This window comes from Daktulosphaira vitifoliae, unplaced genomic scaffold (assembly GCF_025091365.1).
Source record: "Daktulosphaira vitifoliae isolate Bord-2020 unplaced genomic scaffold, ASM2509136v1 Scaffold_1, whole genome shotgun sequence".
NCBI lineage: Eukaryota > Metazoa > Arthropoda > Insecta > Hemiptera > Phylloxeridae > Daktulosphaira > Daktulosphaira vitifoliae.
Genome location: NW_026099572.1, coordinates 2,220,798 through 2,233,794, shown reverse-complemented (window position 1 = coordinate 2,233,794; position 12,997 = coordinate 2,220,798). Strand labels below are relative to the sequence as shown.

Genomic DNA, 12,997 nt, shown 5'->3' with positions numbered 1-12,997 from the left:
ATTTATATTATATTTAACTTTATAATGCTATAACTTATTGAAAAGTTTATGGATCCACACAATTTTTTTATGAGAAATAATATTTTTTAATAAACCCTTTTTCATTCGACATACTTTATCTTAATCGAGATATTAATAAGGAACCAGCAGATCAAGTAGCTTTTGGAATAAAACACCAATTTTTTTTAAATTAAACACTATCTAAAGATTTGCATCGAAGCGTTTATTTTTGATAGTGATTTTAATCACTGTAAGATATCATTATACTTGATCCAACTATGCCACGTCACCACTGTGCCGCGACCCCCCTGTGCTGGTTTTTTTTTTTAATTGTATATAATTTATTAAATTTGATATCATTGAAAAGTATTATATAGCAATTTTTTAAAATTATATATTATTTACTAAGAATAAATATGAATGATTTATTCTCTAATGGTAATAATTTACTCCAAGATTAATAGAGAAACTAAACAATTTTTACTCTTCAAACTGTGTATATTTTATTCATTAAAGATATTACAAATTTTAATGAACTTATTATATGTGATTTTGATAATGACAAAGTTCAATTCAACAATCGTTATGATTTTTAAAATTTTAGTATTAGTTTTCTGGGCTATATTCAGTATATTGCATGAATGTTGCTTAATTGACAAAGTTCAGTCGTTTGTATTGAATACTACAGCCTCAATTAGAGTTAGATTAAATGGGGCATGTGTTCTTTTAAAACAATTATTAATCCAAAATATTCTGTTTTTTGTATGTCACCATCGCATATTCGGAATTATTATCCAAACTTTAAATATGAAAAAAAATTAGAGAAGTCACCATTAAAAAATTTCTTAATCACTTATGGTACTTAAATCAAAAATGTATAATGTTTTTATATTTGATAATCGTGTTAATAATATCACAAGACATCGAATGACAGATAAAATTTTGTAAAGAGATGGTCGCTTTCAAAGAAAATAATAATGATTAAACAAGAAAATATATTTAAAATTTGAGGACAACCCTTATTTTCTTAAAAATAATCTACCACTTGATCTTCTATTGACTAATAAATTATGGAAAAATTGTTCAGTCTTTTATTCATTGTAGGAGAGAGGCAATGGCAAAATCCAGCACAGGAGGGTCGCAGCACAGTGGTGACGTGGCATATTTGGATAATTGGATCACAAGTATAATGATATCTTACATTGATTAAAATCACTAAAAAAAAAAAACGCTTCGATGGAAATCTTTAAATAGTGTTTAATTTAAAAAAATTGGTGTGTTATTCCAAAAGCTACATGGTCTCCTATTTCCTTATTTATAACCTGATTAAGTATGTCGAATGAAAAAGGGATATAAATATTATTTCTCATAAAAAAATTGTGTTGATCCATACACTTTTCAATAAATTATAGCATTATAAAGTTAAAAATTTTAAAAATAAAATCAAGATTTTTTACACAAAAATGGCATTTGGTCGCCATTTACACCATGAAGACAAAATAAAGTCCGAAATTTTTTTTTTTCCATAATAAAGTACATTACATTAGCTTTATTTTAAGATATAAAAGTATTAGACTTTCCGGAACACTTTCAAAAGTCAAGTTGAAAAAGTTAATTTTTTGTGAAAAAATTGTCATTTTAAATCTCCTCTGTTGGCAAGTAATAGGTCAGATTTATAAAAAAAATATACCAAATGATAGGTAAAAACATCAAGCATCTATAAAAAAAATGATATTCATTTATTCATTTTTAAGAATGAATCCTATATTTTTAATCCTTTATGTTATTTAGTTGATTTTTGTGAATGTTTATAGTAAAAAAGAAATTGAATATGTTGCCATAACTTTTAGCTCAATTGGCAAGTTTGAAATTGATATCATCAAATAGAAAATTTTATGAGAATTAAAAAAATTGTATCGTTAAGATTGATATGTAGTCAGAAAGTTTTGTAATTACTATTTATAGTAAATGTATCAGAAATCAATATTTTTTTGCATTTTTATCGTAATAGATAACTTAAATAGAAATAATGGTAATCATTTCCTAGTAACTTTTGGTGTTTAAAAATATTCTACAATTGAAATATTCTGAACTTAATTAATTTTAATGATTTACTTTAACTAAAAAAAAAGTTGTCATTTTAAATCTCCCCTGTGGGCAGGTATAGGGTCAGATTTATAAAAAATATATACCAAATGAAAGATAAAAACATCACGCATGAAAAAGAAATTATATTGATTTGTTCATTTTTAAGGACGTTATGGCAGTTTTAAGTAAAAAAAATTTCGAAAATTAGCGATTTTAAAATTTGTAATTTTTTGGAGGTTTCCCCCATTTACGGGGAACGAGAGAAATTTGTTCAATTTTTGAGGGTAATGTCTTCGACTAAATAAGATTTGTGATCTTTTGACGTATTTTTGAAAAAAATCGGTTAGATGAGAGCTGAGAAAAAGAGGTAACAGACACAAAAAAAGGGATATCTATGTACCACTTAAAAAAAAATAGTATTGATACATATATTTTTCATAGGCGATATAAAATTGAAAAAATAAAATAGCATGTTTTTTTAATTAAGGCGCCATTTACTTAGGAAATAAGTCGTCGAGACAAAAATTGTTTTTAAATTATAATTTGTAACATAAGCTATAATTTAACATATATTTTAAGGACGCAATATTCCAGAATATTTTCAAAAATTAAATATAAGAATATTTGATTACATATGGCTACTATTATCAAAATTAAAAATGTAATTTTTTTTAAATTCTGCTTTTTTTCCTCGCTTTAATCCCAACTACTTGGGATCGGCCAAGTAGTTGGCTGACTAAGTTTTGTTCAGAACTCCTCATACTTCTTGACATAATTTTATACTAGCTGTTGACCTGGCACAACCTCATTAGCCTCCTCTTACTATGAACCGTGGAGGTATTCTTATCCCTATCCACAGGGACATAAGTATAAATTAAATTAGTAAATAAAACATATAATGTATAAACTTTCCAAAAATTATATTGACCAAGCAGCAATTGGTACTTCACTAAATTAAAGCGATTAAAAAATATACTTTATCATTGTTAATTAAGAGTGTGTATTTTATTAGCACGTTTAAGGGCATATCTATTCTGTAAAATACAAAACACGGCACCTCCACCAGACTGCAACGTACTTTCTCGCTAGAGTCCTAACAGTTAGTCTTGCTGTTAGCGGTTTCATGACTAATAAAATATAAACTCTCAATTAACAACGATAATAAGTGTTATTTCTTATATAAATATAGTAATGTGTAATTCTGGAGAGATATTTGCTAGTAATTCAAGTGAGGTGGTGAGTCGATATCGGCGAACGTACACAAAACTCCGTTAATGATAATAATAATAGCGATAATTAATAATTAATTATTAAGTTAACGAATATGAATAAGTTGCCACGAGAGTGGTAAAATGTCGACCGATATCGACGTATTTTTAATTAATTAAAATAGGTATGTAATAGGTCTGTTTACACCGGTTGGACGCATACTCATAGTTTGGCTGAAGAGATGATTGTACTAATCAAATACTAATGTAGTCATGAAGTATTAATGTTAGTAAAAGATTAATAATCTGTCCGTAACGATATCAATGAACGATTTATTGATATAACGAGACCCGTACATTGAATTGATGAAATGGATCTTTACATTAATGAACAATGCTATTAACACCGTACGTTAAACCTATTATTCTGTTTTTTTTATTAATAAATCCCGTTTATTAATATTACGAACTTGTTCATTAACATCAATGAATTATCCCAATGAACACAATCATAGAAGATATTTTAATTCGTTAATTCAATGCACTTTTTCATTAAATACACATAACTTTTTCAGTTGCTAATTCAAATAAATTCAAACTTATATGCAAATTATTTATTAAAACTATAGTTTTAATAAATAACTTTTAAGTCATAAGTGTCTATTATTTAATAAATGTGAATACGATTTTTTCTTAATTTACAAGAGTGAATTTACAAAAGATTACTTTTTAAAAAGGTATTTTCCGAGTACTTTATTTTGTAGGAAGTACTAGAAGACTACAGGAAATAATTCCGTCGAAAAACTGATAATCTCTCCAAAAGTTCGTCATTATATAAAAATTATTTTTTATGTTATTGTCTTATTTAATTTAGTACACTCAGAATAGTTCAACTATTCGAGCTTATGATTTTTACTATAAATAAATAATTTTACTAACCATCTCTTAATTCTTTTTTAATTATGTCTTTAAATGTCTTTTGAATATCAACAATAAAATCAATACTTTTTTGAGTTATATTTGTCATGATCGCCATTGTTTCTGTATACGTATATAACATAAATACACCTAAATTATTCAATAATTATAAAATAATTTTATTAATGAATTAATTCAGTTTTTTAATTCTAAATAAATGTTGGCATATCTTATGTTGTGTTATAACTATAATTTACAATAAAGAAAAAGATTATAATTTTGATGGCATGAACAACAGTACATAAATTTGACTAGTGGCACAACTACTAGACTTGATTTCCCTATTTTTCCTGAATTTTAACACCTATAGTTTTAAAGAAGTATTTTTTTTATAAAAATTTACTATCAATTTTTTTATATTTATTTATTTTTTCTTGCATTACGTATTATTACGTCTTATATTACGTATTACGTAGTAGACATTTCAACATTATGTCACAGTTCAACCATAATTGTTTGTTCAGTTATATATTTATTTATATTAATTTGGTGGATTGAGAGGTTTGAAGCAGAGTCCCCTAGGGTTTTATGAACCTTACACAATTTTTGCACCCTATGGATTTTTATTCTTGTTGCGCCACTGAATTTTACCCTAACTCAATATCATAATTTAGGGAAGCATATACTACGATCAAATGAACCAACTTGGGGTAATGGTTATACTTGAGACAGATTAATGATAATTACCCATTATCATTTTAGTTGTATCAATTTACAGTACTAGAAAATGTTTAAAAATATTATTAAGGAACACAAAAGATTTGTTCATAAAAATTAATTAAAAAAATCTGTAAGTATTTAATTAAACCAAGTTTAGTCGCCGTGCCAAGTCGGCCCTTTTGCCGGGATTGTTTACTTACAAGTAAAAGTTAATTTCAAATTTACGCATTTTAGCAGTTTAAAAATATTGTTACTTCAATAATTCTTCGTTTGAAAATGAAAAGGTTCTAATGCAAAATAAATAATTTTAAATAGACCGTTTTTAAAATAAAATTTATCAAACAATTATGTATAATTTTTATTTTAGTTTACTCGCTATATAATGAATTTAATAACTTCTTTATGGTTTAAAAAAAAATTTTTATTGTATATATTGAAAATAACATTTTTAATGTATAAATTGAAATTTTTTTTTTAATTGGGTTAGAACCTTTTCATTCTGAAGCAATGAATTATATTAGACAATATAAAATAAATAAAATTACATTAACTTTATGTAAGTGGTGTACGATTATTGATTAGTAAAGGTTTTCATATAATAAACACTCTGAAATGTTTTTACTAGTACTTTTATAAGAATTCTCAATCCACATTTTACACCTAGAAAAAATTGAATAAAATATTAGTAGGTACATTTTATTTGCTCTTGAGTAAAGTTTATATTGCTAAATTGACAACGTATGGTCTTAAAAACGCTAAGATATATTTCTATAATTTTATCTTCCTACATATTAAAAAACAATATGTTAATTACACTGTAATATTTTTAACTGATTTTTGTATTATTTTCTATAAAAAATTTAAATAAATTTGAATAAATATATTCCAAATTTTAATAAAATTAAATTTACATGTATTACCTACGTTATGAATTACATTGATTTTCTAATTTCATATTTTCCTAAAGTAACAGATAAATGTATAATACGGTGGTAGCACAGTTAAAATAAAAAAAATTCAAGTCATTAAAACATTCTTATTTCTGTATAAAATATCTAGAAAAATAATCAAATCCTATATCATGTTCATAATTACAGACCAGTCTGATGTTTAATGTCCATTATTATAAATTGTACAAATGAAAAACATTAGAAAAATATTCAATACATATAATATCAGCACTTTTTACCAGTATATTTTATACTTAATGTATCTTTTTAATAAAGGAACTTTTCCAGTTTAAACAAACAGCTCTTTAATAGGAAGTAATTGCTGTTTCAATGATACATTTTCAATTTTACTAAATATTCTCTAGTATAATATTATCTTTATTTAAGACAAAGAATGATTAGGACTTTTATTAAAATTACATCTTCTTCCTATTTCAAAGATTTTCACTTGCTATAATAGAAATTTAAGTTGTCAAGTTGATCAAAATAATAGTAAATTATCCTAACGATATTTGCATGTATTAAATAATTGTTATAGTAAGTACTATTATACATTACGAGTTAATGTAAGTTAATGTTATTGAAACTGTATTGGTTTTTAGTTATATGTAAACTCTAACAAAAATTATCTGTTTCTAAAAACCTTATATGTAAACCAGTGCCGTGTTAACTATCATTGACGCTTCTAGGAAAAAAGTATTAATAAGACTGCACAATTCGTCAATACGGTCCTGTCCTCCGTTTATTTACAAACTTATCAGGAAAAACTGAAAAAAAATAATACAATATACTTTTCAATAACTTTTTTTTTCATGCCTTAATTCCAACTATATGGAGTCGGCCAATGTATATTTTTACTATATACTTTTTTTAATATACTTTTCAAAAACATTATTAATTTTTGCGTTAAAATAAAATAATAATATTATTTAAAATAAACATAAAATATAGAACTAATAAAATCTTTTACATTATTACAATTTTTTCCTAAGAGTTAATATCAAATAAAAATGTTTGGCTTTTATATAGTAGTTATTTCCTAATATGGAAAAATAAATTACATAGCCAAGATAAATTTTCTACTATATAATAAAAACTTTTTTGTGCCTTCATGGTAAATAATAATAATAGGATTAAACATAGTACTAGTTGTAATTTTGTTAAGGTTACAAATGTGAATAACTTAAAATAAATTAAAGGCCATTCCATTTATGTAGAAATTAAGTATAAATCAGTTTTATATCTATAATTATGAAGGAACTATTACCAATACTTCCTGACATTCCGAATACCGTATATTGATAAAAACTTAACAACAACATACTATTTTGCTTCTCACAAAACTTAGAAAATATGATTTGGCATAATATCTTCAAATTTTAAAATAAAAATAAACATTTCTAAAGCTGTTAAGTTCTTTTAATTTGTAAGTGTGTTTCGTGGTTATTTTTAAAATTGTTCATATAATATGACACTTCTAAAACACAGTTTGATGAGTTTATACAATTTGTAAGTCTTAAAAGTATTCCAAAAAGTTAATTTTAAGGCCAGATAACATTGTGTTATTAATGTGAATGGGTAACACATCCACTCTCCTTTAATAAAAATAACAATACCCATGTCTCACCTACAACCGTTGCAATAAATTTTCAATAAATTCCGAAATATTGGTTCAAAAATTGTGATCAACAATATATTTAATTAATTAATTCTTTATACTATATACATAGTAAAAAGTTTGATTTTATAAGTGTGAGCTCAACCAAACATGATGAAAAATTTCAAAATTTTCCTATTTTAAAAAATGTATTTTGGAAATATTTCCTCATCTACGGGAAACGAGAAATTTTTTTTTTTAATTTTTAAAAGTAATGTCTTCCAACTNTAATTTGAATGTATTTCTATGAATTAATGATATTTTATATTTGTATATTTTATAAACGTTTAAAGTATTGTTTTTTAATTTTTATGGCACCTTATAATTTTCAACTTCAGACAAAATATTAAAAGTTTTATATTTTAATCTATAAGATTATAATAACTATAACACTCTTTTCAAATTTATCATATCATAAAAAGTTTGATTTTATAAGTGTGAGCTCAACCAAACATGATGAAAAATTTCAAAATTTTCCTATTTTAAAAAATGTATTTTGGAAATATTTCCTCATCTACGGGAAACGAGAAATTTTTTTTTTTAATTTTTAAAAGTAATGTCTTCCAACTAGATACGATTTGTAATCTGTTGACGTTTGAAAAATTTAGTCCAGTGTGAGCTGAGGAAAACGGTAACAGGCATAAAAAAACACATCGCAGTAACATTAATAACTACCTAGCTTCACATTAAAGCTAATATTACTGTTTTATAAAGTATATTTAGTTTAACTAGAAAGTACAATTTATTTTTAATCTCCTGATAACCGAGTTACTGCTTTATTTTTTACGTATATGTACACGTATATTAACTATATTTAACAAAAAACAATTTATACTAAAATGATCATCTGAAAACAAATTTAAAGAATTTCACAAAAAAATTCACATTGTGTTTAAAAACCCAGCACAGGGGGGTCGCGGCAAAGTGGTGACGTGGCATATTTGGGTCAAGTATAATGATATCTGACAGTGATTAAAATCACTATCAATAAAATGCTTCGATGCAAATATTTAGATGGTGTTTAATTTTAAAAAATTGGTGGATTATTCCAAAAGCTATATGATCTCCTATTTCCTTATTTATACCTTGATTAAGATTAAGTATGTCAAATGAAAGAGGGATATAAATATTATTTCACATAAAAAAATTGTACTGATCCATAAACTTTTCAATAAGTTATAGATTCGGTAGCCATTTTCACCATGAAGACAAAATAAAGTCCAAAATTGTTTTTCCTATAATAAAGTACATTACATTATTTTTAATTTAAGATATATATAAAAGTGTCAGACTTTCCGGAACATTTTCAAAAGTCAAGTTGAAAAAATTAATTTTTTGTGAAAAAGTTGTCATTTTAAATCCCCCCCCTATGGGCAGGTAAAGGGTCAGATATAAAAAAAATATATACCAAATGAAAGGTAATGATATCATGCATTTATATAAAAAATTATATTGATTTGGTTATTTTTAAAAAAGTTATGGCAGTTTTAATTTTTTTGGAGATTTCTCCCATTTACGGGGAACGAGGGAAATGTTTTCAATTTTTGAGAGTAATGTCTTCGACTAGATACGATTTGTGATCTTTTGGCGTATCGTTAAAAGAAATCGGTTCGGTGAGATCTGAGAAAAAGTGGTAACAGACACAAAAAAAAAATAACAATATCATAGTAAAACTAAAACCTTCTCAGCTTCGCATCGAAGCTAAAGATAATCAAAATTAATCAATAGAATACGTCAGCCTAACCCTTATTTCTTAGAAAAACATGGTTAAATATTTTCTTTTATTAATATTTAATGAACAATTATACATATGTATATGTATTTATTTACACGAATAAAAGTTAATAATTGTTTAAACATGTCATTTTTATACAAAAAATAATATTATCAAAGATATCGATTTCACTTTAATATAAATGTGTATTACAAAATTTGTCATAGTAAGTGATGCAAATTATTTATATTTATAATATAGTTTTTAACGATTTTTCTTAATGTTTAGGCCTTTACTCATACAAAATTAACTAGTTTGTCTATTCATTTTTTTAAGTGAAAATTAAACTCACTTTATTTCTTCAGTTAAATGAGTATACAGCAACAATAGTACTTATAATATTATTTTAGAACAACAATTTTTAACGACTGTTTGATTTTAAATTCTTTTAAAATATTAATATGAAGTTGTATCGTCAGATAAGTTAAAAAGCAATGCAACGAACGTCCAATTGCCAATAGCAGACTGTTTAGTTCTGCGAACATTGAATTATAACTGTAATGGTAAAATCTGTTTATCTTAGAGTTGACACAGTCACATCCAAGGTAAACAGCATTTCATGTACCACCTTCCTTAAAGCTAAGATTGCTGGTTTCAGCATTAATACGCATTTAAATATTTTTAAATATAAAATTTAATTTGATTGTATGCATTTATTTTTGTAATTCATATTTCTAAACATGTTCTGGTAATTTTGGTAACTTACTATCAACTTCATTTGTTAACATTTTACCATTGAAATTTTGCGTATAAAATATGAAAATAAGTAATAATCATGTAATGTACAGCTAATAATTACACCAAACTTTATTTTTTAAAGGGTCTAAAAATTCTTAAGGGAATAATTTTTGTATATAGTTTTAATTTAGTTAACGAACCTATAAGAGAGTTTATAGGCGTAGCATCAATAATAGATAAGATGAAAAAAAATAGATTTGGATTTTACAACGATAAATAAATCACTCTAGACTTGTCCCTTACTCGGGCTATAAATCTTTTAGCGAGGATTTCAAAAAAAAAAAATGATGTTTTCCGTACGAAGGTAATTACACTCTCATTTGACGGTACTCTGCATCAAAAAGTACTTATGCTGCCGTGACGGCATGAATAATTTAATTTAGGAACTCTAGTACATGGCTGTATGGATCCAAGATATCATGGTGTTAGGGACTAATTTAATACTAGTTTACGAGGAATAATTGACTAATAATATGAAATTGACAAAAAGTAATATTATAGTTTATATTTATATAAAAAATATTTAATGAAGAACCAATGATTCAATTAAGAAAAAATGTTTAAATATCTTATGTTCGTGTAATTTTTTCACTTTTATCTCCATTAAGGGCTGTTGTGGCCTCCTCCAAAGAAGAGGTTTCGTAGCCTTAAATATTCCTAGATAAATCATTAGTTAGGAAATAAAATGTCCATGACCGAGTCTTGAACCCTTAATAATTCGTGTCAAGTATTGATGTGTTACTATTCATTATATGATGTGATTTTGAGCAATCTTAATTTATTTTAAATTAATATAATAAATTCCTTTTTTTTATTTTTCTGCAAATTTTTAAATTTTTTTAAATTTTAGAGATGTATGAATTTAAATATTTCTCAAGTATTATTTATGCCCTTGTATAATTGCTAAATTTTAACTGTGAATGATAAAATAAGATCGACTAACAAAATAACGGTAGAACTTTAAAATCAGTACAACAAAAACAAGGATTTTATCATCAACTTTTTTAAAGCATACTAATAATTTTAAAACTTTTCTAAAATTTCAGGAAGGGGGTTCTGAAGCTCTCTTAATTCTTCTGGTCATACCACTGATATAAATAGGTGAAACATTCAAAATTTGTATAGAAATTATAATGCCCTTTGTATTTTAGTTTCGATGCGAAGCTGAGAAGGTATTTTTAAGCCCTGTTTATCAAAAAAGTAATATATGAAAAACCTGACATAAATAATAGGTTTACAAATAATAAATAAGTTAACTGAATTATTACAACCTCGAAATAATAACTATTGCTTGAAAAACGTAAAAAAATAAGTAATAAATTACGTGATAATGAAACAATAACCTTCTCAAAATCGAAGCTATAAACAAGCTTGCTTCGGGATATTCACCGATGACTATATTCGATATTTATCAATGCATTACAATGAACATAAATACGCTTATGTATAAAAATACGTGGCACAAATTTCAGATTAACTCAAGCCATAAATAATATTTATATTTATATTTAAAAATAAAATAGTCATTAGTTTTAATAATAAAATGTATACATTTATATTGTGGAAGTAAATAAAAAATACAAAATGAAGTCTTCTTCGTCTTCTTCTCCTCGCCATAATCCCGACTACTTGGGGTCGGCCAATGAAATAAAATATAAATAAAATATATAATAAATATAAATATAAATCATCATCATACTTTGTGGTCGGCTCTAACTTATTGTTATAATTCAAAAATATATATAATGCAGTGTTGGTAAAATATAAATAATGAAAGATAAATATTTGGGCTTAGTGAGAACCTGATGTTGTGGTTCTATCGGGGTCGTATGGTTCGAGGGTTTAGAACAATAAAGACAAGTAGATATGAAGAAATAAAAGCATGTCCTCTTTCTTGAGGAATATGAGCTAATAAACTTGTAAACACCTTTAATGGACACTGAGGTAACGGGGCGGTAATCCGACCCTCGAATACCCAGTCGAAGTGTCTATTAATATAATCAGATACACATTAGGTTTTTAAACTCTTTTTAGGCACGGGGCGGTAATCCGACCCTCGAGACCCTGTAATGTGTATATGTAGCAGGTGTGAACAAACTAGCAAAATAGCTCTTGATATTAAAAGGAGATTATAGATCTATTGCTTTATCGTTCTTTACTCAGATTATTAATTTTAAATAAATGGAATAATATAAATTGACTTACCTTCGTATTTTATAATGTCCAAGAAGATAAATGAAGTATTTACCAGAAATGCCAATTTTTACTCAATATTATTTATTTATGGTAATAATGTCTTTATAGACCAAAATAAGTTTTAAACACAAATAAAGTAAACAAAAAATAAAATAACTCAAACGGCAGCACGGGGCCGTGATCAAAATGTAATAGTAAGCGTAGTTCGCAGGAAAGAACTAGCTTACTGGAGTTGTGACTCTAGCAGTAGCTCTCTGCTTAGCCGTGGCTCTGGCCTTAGCCGTAGCCGTGGCTCTGTGTCAGTAGCTCTCACTCTGTGTTTTTCAATGGATATCAGTGCTTTTTATAGTACTAAAAAGGTACCCCCATATCCAGGGATATTGCCGTTTGTGTTATTTATGATTATTATTTATTGTTTCAAAGTATACATTACATGATAATTATATTAGATAATATAGTTGACAATAGATGAGTTGGCATATATATAAATAATAATAAATTGTATTGAACAGCATATTTGTTATGACAGATAAATTATTTGTTTGTTTACAAGTTGTTTAAAATACAAATTATACNTTTGTTATTTCTTGTATTGAAACCTTAGATATTTCCCTTTCATTTGATATAATTTTTTTTGAAAATCTAACACTTATTCTGTTCACTGGGGGGATTTAAAATAGTAACTTTTTTACAAAAATGAACTTTTTCAACTTAATTTTTGAAAATGTTCCGGAAATACTGCGTCCTT

General features: G+C 25.7%; 1 protein-coding gene across 4 annotated transcripts in view; it reads right to left on the bottom strand.

The window, feature by feature from the left end:
* The window catches only part of LOC126893782 (elongation of very long chain fatty acids protein AAEL008004-like), a 28,081-nt gene that overhangs the window by 13,723 nt on the left and 1,361 nt on the right, over window positions 1-12,997 (bottom strand). The window contains exons 1-5 of one of the 4 annotated variants that reach the window (XM_050664278.1): window positions 9,608-9,799; window positions 7,152-7,361; window positions 6,528-6,651; window positions 5,480-5,594; window positions 4,236-4,364 (exon numbers count right to left, since the gene is read on the bottom strand). In XM_050664278.1, coding sequence (XP_050520235.1) covers window positions 4,236-4,356 — 121 coding nt within the window. In that variant the 5' untranslated portion in view covers window positions 4,357-4,364; window positions 5,480-5,594; window positions 6,528-6,651; window positions 7,152-7,361; window positions 9,608-9,799. Of the gene's footprint in view, window positions 1-4,235; window positions 4,365-5,479; window positions 5,595-6,527; window positions 6,652-7,151; window positions 7,362-9,607; window positions 9,800-12,258; window positions 12,367-12,997 lie in introns of those variants that run through there. The other 3 variants (XM_050664279.1, XM_050664277.1, XM_050664280.1) reach the window with 3 other exon arrangements.